This window comes from Gorilla gorilla, chromosome 10 (genome assembly GCF_029281585.2).
Source record: "Gorilla gorilla gorilla isolate KB3781 chromosome 10, NHGRI_mGorGor1-v2.1_pri, whole genome shotgun sequence".
Taxonomy (NCBI): domain Eukaryota; kingdom Metazoa; phylum Chordata; class Mammalia; order Primates; family Hominidae; genus Gorilla; species Gorilla gorilla.
The window spans coordinates 92,149,129-92,165,105 of NC_073234.2; the positions used below are offsets into that span (position 1 = coordinate 92,149,129).

Consider the following 15,977-nt stretch of genomic DNA (forward strand, 5'->3'; position numbering starts at 1 on the left):
CATGGACCCCTGAAATTGTTGAAAAAAAGTTACTTGTATTAGCATTCTTCTGGGAGGATGAAAAGTGGCTGTCATCAGAAAAGACTCAAAAGAATTTAAGAACCAAGCCCCTAGATAATAGCTACATGAAATAGCTTTAAATCTCTTCTTGTAAAGCAACAACAGGGGAAACAAATGATTTGGAATACTAAGAATAAAAAACAAAACACAATTATGGCCTACCCAGTAATCCCTTTTGTGGTAGTATCTCATTTGTGATTAAAAAAATAATAATCCTTAGCATATGTTTTTGGTTATACTGATAAATTTAGATGAATTGAGTTTGAAAGGAACAGTTAATCTCTGAGCGCTACGCAAGCAGTTATAATCTTTTCTTTCTAAAATTATCAAAGGGCATAGTTTTTAGCTTGTACAGAATATAAAATTACTGAGCTCTGTTCATTAATGTATTGAATGACCTCTTGAAATGAGGTAAGAAACTGTTTTTAGAAAATAGTTTTGTATTACCTCTTAAATACCTGACCTAAATGGTCACCAAGGAAAAGTTTTTTTAAATTTTGACAATGAAATTCAACCTTACGTAGGTGAAATGTTGAGTGATCTTATCCCCAACCATAATGTTTATCTGACCAAAACCTTTGAATGATTTCTTTTATTAACAGTTACATAGTCTATAATTACTCCATGTAGATTCTTGCTGTTGTTGCTATTGTTAATATTATTATTTTGGCTGAGACATGGAGTGATCAAATAAATATAGACTTAACTCAGAACCCTGGTTTTAATATACTTCTTTAAATGAATTGAGTGTTTATTTTACCAGCTGAATAAAAGAACTATACAAAAATAGTTAGATGACTAGAGGAGTAGTTGAAAGATATTTTAAAGCTCCCTCAATCTTTTTGTCTAGGCAATCCTTAGGTGTCACATGGCCCTCTAGTGGAAGGGATGCTCAGCTGGACCGAGGCAACTGCAGGATATTCCCGGGGAGTTGTTACCCAAGGGATTGCTTTTATTCAGGTAATCTTTATAGTTTGGATTAATTAGCTGGTTCTGACAACTTAGGTGATGGAATTTTGGAATAGGTAAGGCAATATTTTAAAGTAAATATCCCTATTTGTGGAAGACTCCTAGATTAGCCCATTTCTTATTAAATACCATTGATCTTTATATTAAAGGATTGGTTGGGCTTTTTGTTGTTTTGTAATAGTTGTTGCTGTTGGTGGCAGTGGTGTGTTTTATTTTGTTGTTTATTTTTATTTTATAATATTAAATAAACTATACTTAATAAGTAATCATCCCTCATAAATAAGGCACCCCAAGGCTCTTTATTGCTTTATTCTTTTTGACCTTGTTTTTGGAAATAAAATTTCAGTGGTTTTTACTTTTTAAAAGTAATTTTGAATATTCATCTTTACATTCTTGAAACTTTGGTAAGCATTTAAAGTTTTGCTTTTCTATTTGAAGAAGTAGATAAATAGTGGAACACATTAAATAAATGGAAATGTAGGTGTCTGACTAATTTGCAAAAGGAGAAATAAGATTTTAAATTTTAAATTAGTTAAGGCAAAAAGAAGCATAGACCTAAAATTGGAAATGCTTATTTGTTTCTTACTTTGATACATTTTATTCCTATCATGTAAATTCCCTGGCATTCTTTTTCTTAGGATTAAAGGGAGATACAAATTCATAACTTGAATTTGCTATTTTTTAAAATCATTTCTCGTTTACTTTGGAAACTTCTGGGTGGGTGAATGAATATAAATCAAGAATGCCAGTACAATAGTGGTAGAAGTAGAGACTGACTTTTCCTTTTCTTTCGTATTCTCTTCTGAAGACTCTTACCATTGTTGAAATAAAACTGAGAGATTTCTGGCAACTTGATATTATAGCAAGGTGTTTTGTAGCAATAACTATTACTAATGAAATTTTTAAAGAATATGAAATAACTGATAAACTTAGTGATAGCCTCTGATCCAGCAGGTACTAAAATACCTACTTTTTGATTTGCTCTCTAATATGTCAAAATACAGGCAAAAATAAAATCTACAGAATATGATGAGAAAATACATTTTGTGATTATTCTTTGGGAAGGCGTAATGAGAAATATGTAATGATGCAGATGTTTTTAGTAATTTACACAATGTCAAAACAACGTTAATAGGGCAGTAAATTAATTTTTATAGAAGTTCTTTAAAGGTAACTAAGATAGCCTGCTTTTAAACTTTTAATAGGAATTTCTTCTGTTTATATTATCAGGGCGAATCAGCGCTTGATTTGGCAAAACAGAGAAAAAATGTGTGGATGATCAACCACTTACAAGAGGCAAGGCAAGCAAAAGGATATGACAATCCGTCCTTCCTTAGAAAGCTAAAAGCTGATAAGGTAAACTCATAACTGAAGATTTTTTTTTTTTTTTTTGAGACGGAGTTTCGCTCTTGTTGCCCAGGCTGGAGTGCAGTGGCGAGATTTTGGCTCACTGCAATCCCTGCCTCTTGGTTTAAAGTGATTCTTGTGCCTCAGCCTCCTGAGTAGCTGGGATTACAGGTGCCCATCACCATGCCCAGCTAATTTTTGTATTTTTTTTTTAGTACAGATGGGGTTTCACCGTGTTGGCCATGGTGACTTCAGATGACTTCACCTGACTTCAGGTGATCCTCCCACCTCGGCCTCCTGAAGTGCTGGGAATACAGGCATGAGCCACCGTGCCCAGCTGAAGATTTTCGATATATAATTTTTTAAGTAGGATTCTTAGGAACACTTACTTAGCATGAGTATTTACAGCCTTTAATTTTGGCATTTCTCAATGTAATTTTTAAAATATTATTATACTCAGAATAAATGAAGGTAAATAACAAAGTTTCCAAGGGCTCTTACCTACGTGGTTGGTGACCTTTTGGGGCTGTCTAATAATTAAGAAGGCTGGGTATGTATGAAATTATTTAAATCTCCATCGGCTACTCGTGTAAATTTTGGTTCATTGATTCAACTGGCCTTTGTTAAGTAATAGATAAAAATAAAGGTTTTTCTAGTGAATGCTTATTTGTTAGTATGATAATAAATTGTGAAATAGCTTAGTTCTAATACATATCTTTTTAAACTACTCAAAACTCCAGCTCTAACTTGAGCTTTGCATTCTTTTGTGATATGTTGTATACCTTTTTTCAGAGAACTTATATTCTTGAATTTTCTATGGAAAACTCATTTTAGATCATCCATATACCTTCAGTTTTAAATTGTATGACTGTTGGCTCAGTTGCCTGATTATATGATACTAAAACTTAGAATATTTTCCCCCAGAGAGGGGGTCTAGGTTCTGCACAATCTTATTTCCCACAAAAAAGAAGTTAATTGCCGTAGAGTTTCTTTATGTACCTAAATAATTGTCAAGGTGTCTGCTAACTTGTCAGTAATCACAACTTGAGTAGCATTAAGTTTTGAGTACCATCTTTTGTATATCGTGTTTAGGCTGTTCTAGTGGCAATGTTGATTATTTAAAGTTAATATTGATCTATCTGTTACCAAGGCAAAAAGACAAATTTAGGATAAAGAGAAGCACTCTTGAAAGCAGTGCCTCCTTTATTTATAGGAGTTTGGACTTCTTTAATCAGTTGAAAAGTCGCCTGGTCCGTTACTTAGAAGAATTAGATTCATAGTTTATAAACTTGGCTGTTTTCAGCCCTATAAGCTGAGAATAATGAACAATTTTTGCATGCCATGTTAGCTCTTCTATTTAATTATTAGATATGATATAGAAAATGATTTATTTTGTGTTGCTCAGTTTTCTAGGATTTAGAGCAGTTTTGCTCAACAGAGTGAAAAAGGCTGTATTATGATAATTAGGCTAGTAAAAAAAATATCTTGTGTTACTTTGGAAAATCCCACAATATTGGCGCTTTTGTTTTGTTGAATGTGAATATTTTGAAGTTTTATTTTTTATATATATATACACACACACACAGTCATAAATGACTTACAAATTTTAGATGTTGCATTAATATGTAAAGTTACTTATGGCATTATTAAACTATACATCAGGTTTATGTGTTTGGATATTATTTTTTAAAAAAGAGAACTTCATTAAAAGTTTAGTGCAATTTTAACATTTGTATACCATTGTGGTTAGTTCAGAAATGGAGTTTCTTTCCTGTTTTTTTTCATTAGTAGCTTTAAATATATTAAAATTTTTATAAAGGTTACTTTTAAAGCCTATGATGATTGGGAGAGTGATATTTAAAGGTTGAAAGTAACCATCATATATTTAAAAATTATGATGATTAGGGGACCTGTGAGATTAAGCATCTATAATTATGTAGACTGTTCTTTCTTTTTCCATGTCACATTGGGAAAAGTTTCAGTCATTAACATGTTTTGATGTGCTAGCCTATGAAGTGTGTTTTATATTTAAAAAAGAAAATAGTGACACCTAGGACTCAGTAGTATTTTATTTTAAAAAGTCATTCCCTTAAGAAAAATAAAAATGTCATTCCAAAAGGGGGAAAATATTTTTGAATAGTGCTGGTAGACAGATAAAGATGGAATCTTTAGCCAGGCGTGGTGGTGCGCTTATAGTCCCAGCTACTAGGGAGGCAGAGGCAGGAGGATTGGTTGAGCCCGGAAGGTTGAGGCTGCAGCGAGCCAAGATCATGCCACTGCACTCCAGCCTGGGTGACCGAATGAGACCTTGTCTCCAAAAAAAAAGAAAGGGGGACAATCTTTTTAGAAAACAATTTAAAAATATCTTAGATTTTTACTTAGAATATTAAGTAAAAGGATTTTAAATATCTTAGATTTTTTACTTAGAATATTAAGTAAAAGGATTTTAGACAGGCATATTTACGGTTAAATAAATCTTAACTTCTTAATAAGTTGGAGGGACATCTTTAAATTAGTATTTAGAGGGGATTTGGGAGTAGGAGGGAAGTTGGCTATAAAAGGGCAATATGAGGAATCCTTTTAAGTAGTGGAAATATTCTGTATCTGGACTATATCAAGGTTAGTTTCCTGGTTGTGACATGCTACTGTTACCATTGTTGGAATATGCTACTGTGATATGCTAGATGTTACCATTGGGGGACAAAGGATATTTAGGATCTGTCTGTATTATTTATTACAACTGCGTGTGAATCTATAATTATTCCAAATTAAGAAGTTTAATTTAAAAAGAGGCTTCTGAATCTAGGTGGTGGATAGACTTCACTATATAATTCTTTCACATTTACTATATATTTGAAAATTTTCCTAATATAAGAGAAAATAGATTTCTCACATAGCAGCACATCACCATTATATTTTTATATACAATTTTATGTACCCATACGCTCTCTCTCTCCTGAGTAGTAAATCTTCTCTAATGTCTTGATATAAAGTTCATACTTATTAGAAAAAAGAATTGGATTAGTTATTTTGCTGCGGCATAAAATTAAAGCCTGAAATTGATGTTTAATTATTACTCTAAGTTAAAATTACACATTTAGTTCAGAAAATGAATTACAGTGGTCAAATTGGGGAAGACATGGTCATTTATATGAAAAAAAAATCCCACTTATTTCAGTGGAAGCTGATAGTATGAAAGGGGTGCTAAAAATGTGTAATATAACCTTAGCTTTTAGAAAGATAAATATTCAGTAAGGAAAGCAGTGTTCATACTCTGCTTTGTTGGACCACAGCTGGGTTTTTTTTTTTTTCTTTTGGTGTGTGTGACAGGGTTTCATTTTGTTGCCCAGGCTCACGACAGCCTTGACTCTTGACTTCCCTGGGCTCAGGTAATCCTCCCACCTCAGGCTCCCGAGTAGCTGGGATACAGTACAGTTGCGTGCTACCATGCCCAGATAATTTTTGTATTTTTTGTAGAGACATGTTTTTGCCATGTTGCCCAGGCTGCCCTACAACTCCTGGGCTCAAGCGATTCTCTCATCTAGGCCTCCCAAAGTGTTGGGATTAAAGGCATGAGCCACCATGCCCTGCCTTGAATATCTTACATAGTTTTGTGACCTAAGGTGACTGAACAGAGACTTGATAACTGGCTATAAGTTTGTGAAGGGCTCTTACATGGAAGAGGCAGTAGACTTTCTTTGGTTGCTATAAAGATAAAATTGTGATAGAAGGTACCAGGAGTTATGTAGGTTTTATACTTACAAGTATGGACTTTAACAACCAGACCAGTACAGAAATGAAATGGAAATACCTTTGGAGTATTGAGCACTCTGCCTTGATCTTTGTTCAGAGACACATCTCTTCATTCAGTGAACTCTAGGAGCCTATGGATTGTTTGCTTTTATTCTTTATCTCATTTTAAGATTTTAATATACTATTTATCATTTGAAATGTCTACTCCAGGCAAGCATCTTTAGGTTTCCTTATGTGTTATAATTCTTATACTATTAGTCATTCTAGTTGTCCTTGTCTCCCTGGTTATCAGTGCCCCTGTTAAAAAGGGGTGGTATTTTTCATGAACTGTTTGCTAGCCAGTTTATGTGTTAAGCAGGTAGTACTGTCTTCTGTATTTAACCATATGGAACCCACTGCTATAACTTCTGTTCTTATTTTCCACAATTTTAGCAAAGTTATTTAAAATTGTTGAATGCCTGTCTCCAGAAGACAGACACCAGCACCTTGACTAGTACTGATACATAGCATGCAAATTTGAGTGAATGAATTTCACCCGCTGTTGCATGCCTTCACAAAGGTAACAATGATTCAGATTGAGATTACTTGAAACATGCAAAAACTTTCTAATTTTTTGTTTCTATACAGGAATTTCGGCAGAAAGTAATGTTAGGAACTCCTTTCCTAGTTATTTGGCTGGTTGGGTTTATAGCAGACCTAAATATTGATTCTTGGCTCATTAAAGGGCTAATGTATGGTGGTGTTTGGGCTACAGTACAGTTTCTTTCAAAGTAAGTGTGTTGTTTTTAACTATATTTTAAACTGTACATGAAATAATATAATTTGTACTCTTGTATAAAATTAATGTTTGTATGTTGTACATTTGATCTTAATTTATTTAAATAATTTAGACATCTATATGTGAAATCTGAGATTTTTTAAACATTGTTATGTTATTAAAATGATTCAGAGGCACTTTAATGATAAAAGCTAGCATATAATTTTTAACACTAAAACATAGTTTAAGAAATATTTGAAATATTTCAGTAAAAGTGAATTTGAATCTGTTGAACTCTAACATACATATTGTTAATTTCCAGGTAATTACAATACTTGAGCTCGCCTTTCTATAGGAATTATATTTTCCTGTAGAAAATAAGGCATAAACAATAAGCAAGGAAGAGGTTTTGTTTCTAGTAGCAAGGTAAAGTCTAAGCATAGTTGTGAAGTCGGCTGAGTTTTTAAGATTATTTTCTCCCTCTTTTCTCTTTAAACATCATGATCATTCCGTTTTCTTCTTCTTCTTAAGTCTCATTGCTCTAAAGTTGCCTATCAAACAAACCTAGACAGGTGTCTGTGATCTAGAATTTCCCATCTAATTTCCAGTCCTTTAGTATCTTATTTTCACTTGCATTTCAGAAAAGAATTCTGAAAATAATTCACACAGAGATGAGAATGACTAGTATTATAATATGCTGAGTGGCTTAAATCTAGTTAGTGAATCTCATTTTAGTATTTCTAGGAGCTCCAAGAGGTATAAATAGGAAGTCACTAAGACTTCCTGCCTATATGGATAGTTGATTCTGTTTATGTTTAATAAATGGATTAATGTTTGTTTTTCCCCAATTTTAAGTATTAAAAACACAACCCTTCAGTTTCACTAAGTTGGCCAGTTCATTCTACTTGAAAAGATGTGCTCCAACTTTTGCTGGAGTGTTATAGGTAAGGAGAAATAATGATGAAACAGAAAAATGTGAGGCTTGGTTTGGATTCATTTGTCAAAATTTTGACACATCTTTGGTGAATAATATGCTGGATGATAGCTACTATATATACTAAAGTCAGTTATTGACTTTAAGAGAATAGGAGTGCACTAAAATTCTGAAATTGAAAAGTATATGGAATATAATTTAAATTTGGGGGGAATTAAAAGGAACTTCAGAATCTTGCTGAGTCTTTCAGCTGTGAACTAATTTTTATTGATGACTATGAAAAATTGAGCATCCTGAACTCTGGATTCTGGTGAAACCAATGCTTACTATACAAAATGTGTGTCATTTTCATTTAAATAAATATTCATTTTTACAATGAAATATAGAGCTCATATTTTATAAAACTTGTGTTTTACAGATCCTTTTTCGATCATTCAATGCATAGTGCATTGCCCCTTGGGATATATTTGGCAACCAAATTCTGGATGTATGTGACGTGGTTCTTCTGGTTTTGGAATGATATCCTTTGGTTATAAAGATCATACCTAAAACAAATTTTGTTTGTTATTTGAACAGATGTTTAATAATTTGACATTAGGACTGATCTACTCATTCATAATACATTAAAATAGTGTTCCTAGAAAATTTAGTAAACTAATATAAGTAATGTTTTTAAATATTTAATAGGTTGCTTTTGAAAGCTGTCTTTAATAACAGCATATAAATAATAGTAGCTATCATTTATTGAGTGTTTAAAAGGCATTTTTTGACTACTCATTTAATCCACATTTCATAAATTAGTATTGTTATCCCCCTTTCCCCCCTTTTTGTTCTATATTTTTTATTTTTATAGATTCAGGGGTTACATGTGAAGGTTTGTTGTAGAGATATATTGTGTAATAGAGAAAAGAACAAGCATCCTCAGTTCAAAAAATGGGTAAAGGACACAGACACAGACAGACATTTCTCCAAGGGCATACAAGTGGCCAAACGTGAAAAAATGTTGGACATCACTAATCATCAGAGAAATGCAAATTAAAACTACAATTTCACACCAGTCAGAATAGCTATTTTTAAAAGGTCAAAAAGCAACAAGATGTCGAGGATGCAGAGAAAAAGGAACGCTGTTGGTGGGAATGTAAATGAGTACAACCTCTATGGAAAACAGTATGGCGATTTCTCAAAAAACTAAAGATAGAACTAATGGCTGGGCGCTGCGGCTCATACCTGTAATTTCAGCACTTTGGGAGGTCGAGGTGAGTGGATCACGAGGTCAGGAGTTTGAAACAAGACTGGCCAATATGGTGAAACCCCATCTCTACTAAAAATACAAAAATTAGCCGAGTGTGGTGGCATGTGCCTGTATTCCCAGCTACTCGGGAGGCTGAGGCAGTAGAATTGGTTTAACCGGAGTGGCGGAGGTTGCAGCGAGCTGAGATGCGCCATTGCACTCCAGCCTGGGTGACAGAGTGAGACTATGTCTCAAAAAAAAAAAGAAAAAAAAAAAAGAACTACCATTTGACTCAGCCATCTCCATTTTATACTTGAGAAAAATTTAGGCTTAATGAGTCTTAGTCTCTAATCAAGTTGGGATTGAAACTTGTATTTTTCTAACTAAACATATTTTAAGCCTTTCTACCAAATGGTGATTTTTATGTTTTGGTATCAAACTATTTTCTCTAAATATTTTTTTAATACCACTACTTACTTTGTTGTGGTAAATAAGAGTTAATCTTCTCTCGTCACCTCTTTTGCCTTCATGAAAAGGTGTTTCATCTCTTTTGCCTTCATAAAAAGCATGTAATGCTGTATTTTCACACATTTGCTAACTTGAGCAAATTAACAGTATAGTATACTTACCCTATTTAAACAAAATTTTAATTTTTTTAACCTGTTCCCCAGGTTGGAGTGCAGTGGCACAATCATGGCTCACTGCAGCTTGAACTCCTGGGCTCCAGCAAGCCGTCTACCTCAGCCTCCCAAGCAGCTGGGACTACAGGCATGCACCACCACGACTGGCTAATATACTTTTAAAACTAATATAATTGAAATTGTAACTGTGCCTGTGTGCCAATAAAGACAGCAAGCCAATGCCAATTTTTGATATTTTTACATAGAAAAAGTTCAGTCAGCAAGTTAGACTGATTTATTGTAATAAAGGAACATGTTTCGTAAGTGTTAATTAAATATTTTTCAAAACATTACAAAAAGTATATGTTTAAAATGATATGCAGTTTTTGGTGACTTGTAACTGTTCTAAACAATTTTAGTTATTAATACCTGGTTTTGTTTGACAGCCTTGCATATCATAATATTGTATTCTTTTTTTAAGTCTCCTTGTGTTTTAGTTGAAACACAAAATGTGCTTATTTTATTTTTGAGACCTAAGAAAGGCACAGAATTGTAACTACACTTTTAATTCTTAATATTTTTACTGCATTATGTAATTACTTTCAGAAAGTATAGTACTTTTAAATATTTTCTTAGTTTAGGTATCTATTGAAATTCTTCCATATGGCAGTTTTCACTAACAAATTCTAGCCTTTTATTATACTTTGACTTAAAAATTGTTCCTCAAGGATTTATTAAGCATTAGAATTGCCATATTGGAACACTTAGTATGAGTAAAACAGATCTATTGGTTTTCATTACCTCATCTATTTTAAGCTTACAGTAAGCATTGACCTCTGAAATGACTTTAGTATTCCAGACATATTTTCTAACTTTGTGTTTCCTAAATTGGACATTAAAGTTTATGTTCGAGGAAAAAACTCAGAATCAGATCTCAAAATAATGTTAAACTGTTTCTGTACTCCTGTTATGTGTAAGTGGCAAGAAACAGGAAAATCAGTAACTTACCAAATAATGAAAAATTAATGCTAGAGAGCATTATATAGTAAAATTTCATTTTTTTCCTTTATTCAGAGTTAGTATAAAATAGCCAAAGCTAGGGAAATAGTATAAAATAGCTAAAACTGGGAATTGAAAATAAGAGAGGCAAATTTTGAAGTAAAGACCAGAACAATCAAGTCTATTTAGCTTACCCTATTTGAATATTTCTGCCTTTAAAATAGATTGATATAGTTTTCATTTTGTAAATACATTGAATAAGTTGCATGTAAATTTTTCAAATAAAAATTGCAGTATGAGAATACCAAGTTTTATTCTTACATGTCTGTAAAGGGGAGATAATAGTAGCACTGTCTCCAAGTTCTTGAGAAAATAAACACCTGAGGACATACCTGACATGTAAAAAGTGCTAAATAAGTGCACGTTATCATTTCTGATGACTTCTAAAATCTAAGTTTAGCCAAATTGATTTTAAATATGGATTCACAATTTTTTTGTTTTTGTTTTTGTCTGTTTTTGTGTTGGGTTTTGTTTTGTTTTATTTTGAGATGGAGTCTTGCACTGTCCCCCAGGCTAGAGTGCAATGGCGTGATCTTGGCTCACTGCAACCTCTGCCTTCTGGGTTCACATGATTCTCCTGCCTCAGCCTCCCGAGTAGCTGGGATTATAGGTGCACACCACCATACCTGGTTAATTTCTTAAATTTTTAGTAGAGACGGGGTTTCACTATGTTGGCCAGGCTGGTCTTGAACTCCTGACCTGCTGATCCGCCCGCCTCGGTCTTCCAAAGTGCTGGGATTACAGGCGTCAGCCACTGTGCCCGGCCTGTGGTTTTTTTTGAGACATCGTCTCACTGTGTCACACCCAGACTGGAGTGCAGTGGCACAATCATGGCTCACTGCTGCCTCAACCTCCCAGGCTCAGGTGATCCTCCCACCTCAGCATCCTGAGAAGCTAGGACTACAGGCACAAGCCACCATGCCTGGCTAATTTGCATATTTTTGTAGAGACTGAGTTTTGCCATGTTGCCCAGGCTAGTCTTAAACTCCTGGGCTCAAGTGGTTCTCTTGCCTCAGCCTCCCAAAGTGCTGGGATTACAAGTGTGAGCCCATGCCTAGCTCACAGTTTATTTGAACATTTGTGTATGTGTAAATGATACTCATGGAATATGTGATGAAATCACTAATTAATTTAAATCCCAATTATGCAGAGGAAAACCGTATACTTCATGTTATAAAAGAGCTGTATCTCTAGGCCCTCTACGATTTTGGAACTGTGTTTTTCTCCCAGTTTTATAAAGCCAGTAAGAGAAGCTTAAGAAACCTCTAGGAAGGGAACAGAAAAGAACACAGAGTAGGTTATAATGGAGGCACAAAGGATGTTAGACAGGAAATAGCCACAAGGCTTATAATATATGGTGCTGATTCAGGTACCTTAAGATAAAATAGCAGTTGTCCAGGATCACTTCTGATGACCTCAGGCTCCTTTCTGTTGCTTTTACCACTTTTCTTGTGCAACTCATGGCTACACATGTAACTAAAACTGATTAGACTAGTTTTGAAAACTAGAATTATAGTTGTTTTTCATTATTCACAGTAGTTCTGTAAAGTTGCTGCAAGCACTGAATTAGAAAATACTGAACCATTGTTCCTAAGAGAAATACAGAGTTAGGTTCCTATGTGGCTCTGGTCACAACAGTATTGATCATCAGTTGATGACTACATAACCTTGTTTACATGTGTTTCTGTTTTAAAAAACCTTATTTAATATGTATTCTTGATTCATATTGAACTTACGGCCAACAGCACTATAGCTCATTCCTGAATGAAGCTTATCTAACACATGTATTTTTTCTGTAAAGCACATCACAGCCTCCTTGTGCTTAAGAGCATGATAGCACTTCAGCACTGTGCTTGAGGGCCCTTTTAAACAGCAAAATCAACACAAAAGCACAACAGCGTGGCCCTAAATAGACCATGTAAAGGACACTTGTTTATAGTATGAGAACTAAAACAAGACAGAATGTTGCTTTGCTCAGCCTCAGCTGAGAATGTGCGCATTTGGTGACTCAAATTTTTCACTGTTTTGTTCATGCCTGTTGAATTCATGGCACTTTTTCAGTGCCATGAATATTGATTTTGGTGTTACAAATAAATTTTATCATGGAGGTGTGAGGATCAACTGTATAAACTTTATTTTGGTTTCCTACGTAATCTGATACCCAGCTTATTAAGTTACTTAATAAGTTTTTATGGTGATAATGAATTTTACATTGATGTAAACTGTTCTAGTAAGTTCTTACTGTTCCATTCTTTGAATAATTATTTCCCCATAAAACACCTTATGTTTATTTGGTGCTTTTTGGTTTATAGTTTTTCAGATATATCATTTTACTTGGTTCTCCAAATAATTATTTAATTTTTTTAAAAAACTGTACAAATCTTAATACCATTTTCTAACTGATGGAAAGACTGAGGCTCTGAGAAGTTGTTGTGTCTTGCTCAAAGTCACATAGGTGGGAAATTATTAAGAGTTTGGTGTTGGATTCAGCTTTCTGGCCTGATTCAGTGTATCTTCAAATGTCCTTATATTGTATTTTGAATATAATTTTAAGTTCATAAACCCTCCTGGAAAACAGTTTGGAAGCCTCTAGAATGATCTTTAAAAATACCCTTTAATCGGCCGGGCATGGTGGCTCACGCCTGTAATCCCAGCACTTTGGGAGGCCAAGGCAGGTGGATCACGAGGTCAGGAGATCGAGACCATCCTGGCTAACGTGGTGAAACCCCGTCTCTACTAAAAATAAAAAAAATTAGCCGGGCATGGTGGCGGGCGCCTGTAGTCCCAGCTATTCGGGAGGCTGAGGCAGGAGAAAGGCATGAACCTGGGAATGCGGAGCTTGCAGTGAGCCGAGATTGCGCCACTGCACTCCAGCCTGGGCAACAGAGCAAGACTCTGTCTCAAAAAAATAATAAATAAAAATAAATACCCTTTAATCTGTTAATCATGTGTCAGTAGATAATCAGATGTAAGACCAAAGATTTATTTACAAGGATGTTTCTCTTCGTATTATTTATAGTAGGGGAAAAAATGAAAACAGCCTGAATAGCCAACCTAAATAGGGTGAGAGTTTTATCAGTTACGCTACCTATGGAATGGTATTACATAACCACTAAAATACTTTCCTGCCTTAATGATATGGGCTCATATTTAAGATACAATAAGTGAAAAAATACTAAATTATATTTACAGAATGAAGTTTAAAATGCACAAAGGAAAAGAGCTGGAAGTGAATATGTATCATTTTAGCAGTGGTTATCTCTAGGAATTGTACTCATGACTGATTTTATTTGGTTTCTTGCATTTTTATTTATTTTTAAAAAATTTTTCTGTGACTGCTTCTTTTATTATAATTAAACAACTCTAAAATTCACTGACATAGTATAGTCAACTGCTTATTGTGTTGACAACACTTCTGAAATATTGACAAAAGTTTATTAGAAACTTTATGTCTGAAAATAAGTAATTTTTCAATGTGGCTTTAAGTTAATTGAGCTTCTTTAAACTCAAGAAGGATATAAACTGCAGAATCTGGGATGATTACATATATTAGAAAATCAAGAATGTGCAGAATTAATTATCTCCCATGCATTCCCTCTTAAGCATTTTTTTCTGTAGGTTACTTGTTAGACTTCTCTGTTTTCTGTGTATCTCTCCCAGTTTCCTTTTAATACCCTCTAAGCTTTTTAATGTCTATCTTCAGTTATCCAATCACCACTTTTCATGAATTCTAACCATATTGCTATAAATATTTTTGTATATCTTTTTTTCCCACAAGAGTTTCTCTGAGGTTATTAAAGATATTCTATAATTTACATTCTCAATCATGTGCATTTGACTACTGTAAATGAAGACGGATGTGAGGGGAGGGATCAGTATCTTTTTCCCTCCATTAGAGAGGTCCTTGTTCCAGCACACCTTTTCTTCACTCAGTTGCAATCTCAACCTTGATGTTCATCACGTTTCCTAGGTACTCTGGTTTATTGATCTGTCTGCCTATATTAACACTGTATAATCTAATTACTGTAGTTTTGTTCTTAAATTATATTGGAGCAGGGTAATTTTTCCAAGTTTGTTATTTCTCACGAATATCTTAGCTCTTTTTGGCCTTTTGCTCTTCCATTTAGATTTTTTTTTTTTAGAATAAGCTCTTTGAGTTCCGCGAAAAGCCTTATGCCTTTTTTTTTTTTTTTGGGCAGTCTTGCTGTGTTGCCCAGGCTGGAGTGCACTGGCGCAATCTCAACTCACTGCCACCTCCGCCTCCTGGGTTCAAGCAATTCTCCCACTTCAGCCTCCTAAGTAGTTGGAATTACAGGCATATACCACCATGCCTGGCTAATTTTTGTATTTTTAGTAGAAAAGGGGTTTTACCATGTTGGCCAAGCTGGTCTTTAACTCCTGAACTCAAGTGATCTACCTGCTGTGGCTCCCAAAGTGCTAGGATTACAGGCATGAGCTACCATGTCCAGCCAGTCTTACGCCATTTTGATTGAAATTCTATTTGAGCTGTAGATTAATTTACAGAAAGTAATTACTTTTGGTACTTAGACCTTTTATGTTTTTTAATGAAGTCATATAATTTCTTATGTAGAAGTTTATATCTCTTGTTAGATTTATTTTTAAAAGAATTTTAATTTTTTTAAATTATGAATTTTTTATTTTTAATTAAAATTTCTGTTTGTGTCTGGGTTATAGAAATGTAGCTGATTAGTTATTGCCAACAACTTTGCTAAAGCCTTTTATTATTTCTAATAATTTGGGGTATTTTGGATATATGACATGGGATAATCATATGTATAAAGACTGAATTTTGTTTTTCTTTCTACTCTTTATAGCATTTAGCTCCTTTAGTGATCCTATTTTATTAGCTAGGATCTCAGTACACTGTGGTATAGACACAGAATGAGTATCCTCATTTTGTTCCTGACTTTAAAGGGTATCATCTTTAAAAGATTGACTTTAAAGGGCTAGTATTTTACCAGTGAGTGTGATTTTATAAAGTGTTTACTTGGATTTTATAAATAACCTCTCCCTCTACACCCCCCTTTTTTTTAACTTTTTGTGAATTGTGTATGTTTTTTTCTTTATGCTTTTAATATTAAATAATATATTAATAGATTTTTCTAATGTTGAACCACTTATGCATGCCTGGAGTAAACAAACATGGGCATAATGTCTTATTTTTCTGTACATTGCTGGATTAAATATGTTACTAGTTTTGCGTGTACATTTGTGAATGAAATTGTC

The 15,977-nt window shown here is 33.9% G+C and overlaps 1 protein-coding gene across 2 annotated transcripts in view; it reads left to right on the top strand.

Moving 5' to 3' along the window:
• The window catches only part of ZDHHC17 (zDHHC palmitoyltransferase 17), an 89,697-nt gene that overhangs the window by 56,143 nt on the left and 17,577 nt on the right, over window positions 1–15,977 (top strand). For both annotated transcript variants that reach the window (XM_019039007.4, XM_004053604.4), the window contains 3 exons: window positions 2,260–2,385; window positions 6,757–6,899; window positions 8,239–8,339. In XM_019039007.4, coding sequence (XP_018894552.2) covers window positions 2,260–2,385; window positions 6,757–6,899; window positions 8,239–8,339 — 370 coding nt within the window. The remainder of the gene's footprint in view (window positions 1–2,259; window positions 2,386–6,756; window positions 6,900–8,238; window positions 8,340–15,977) is intronic.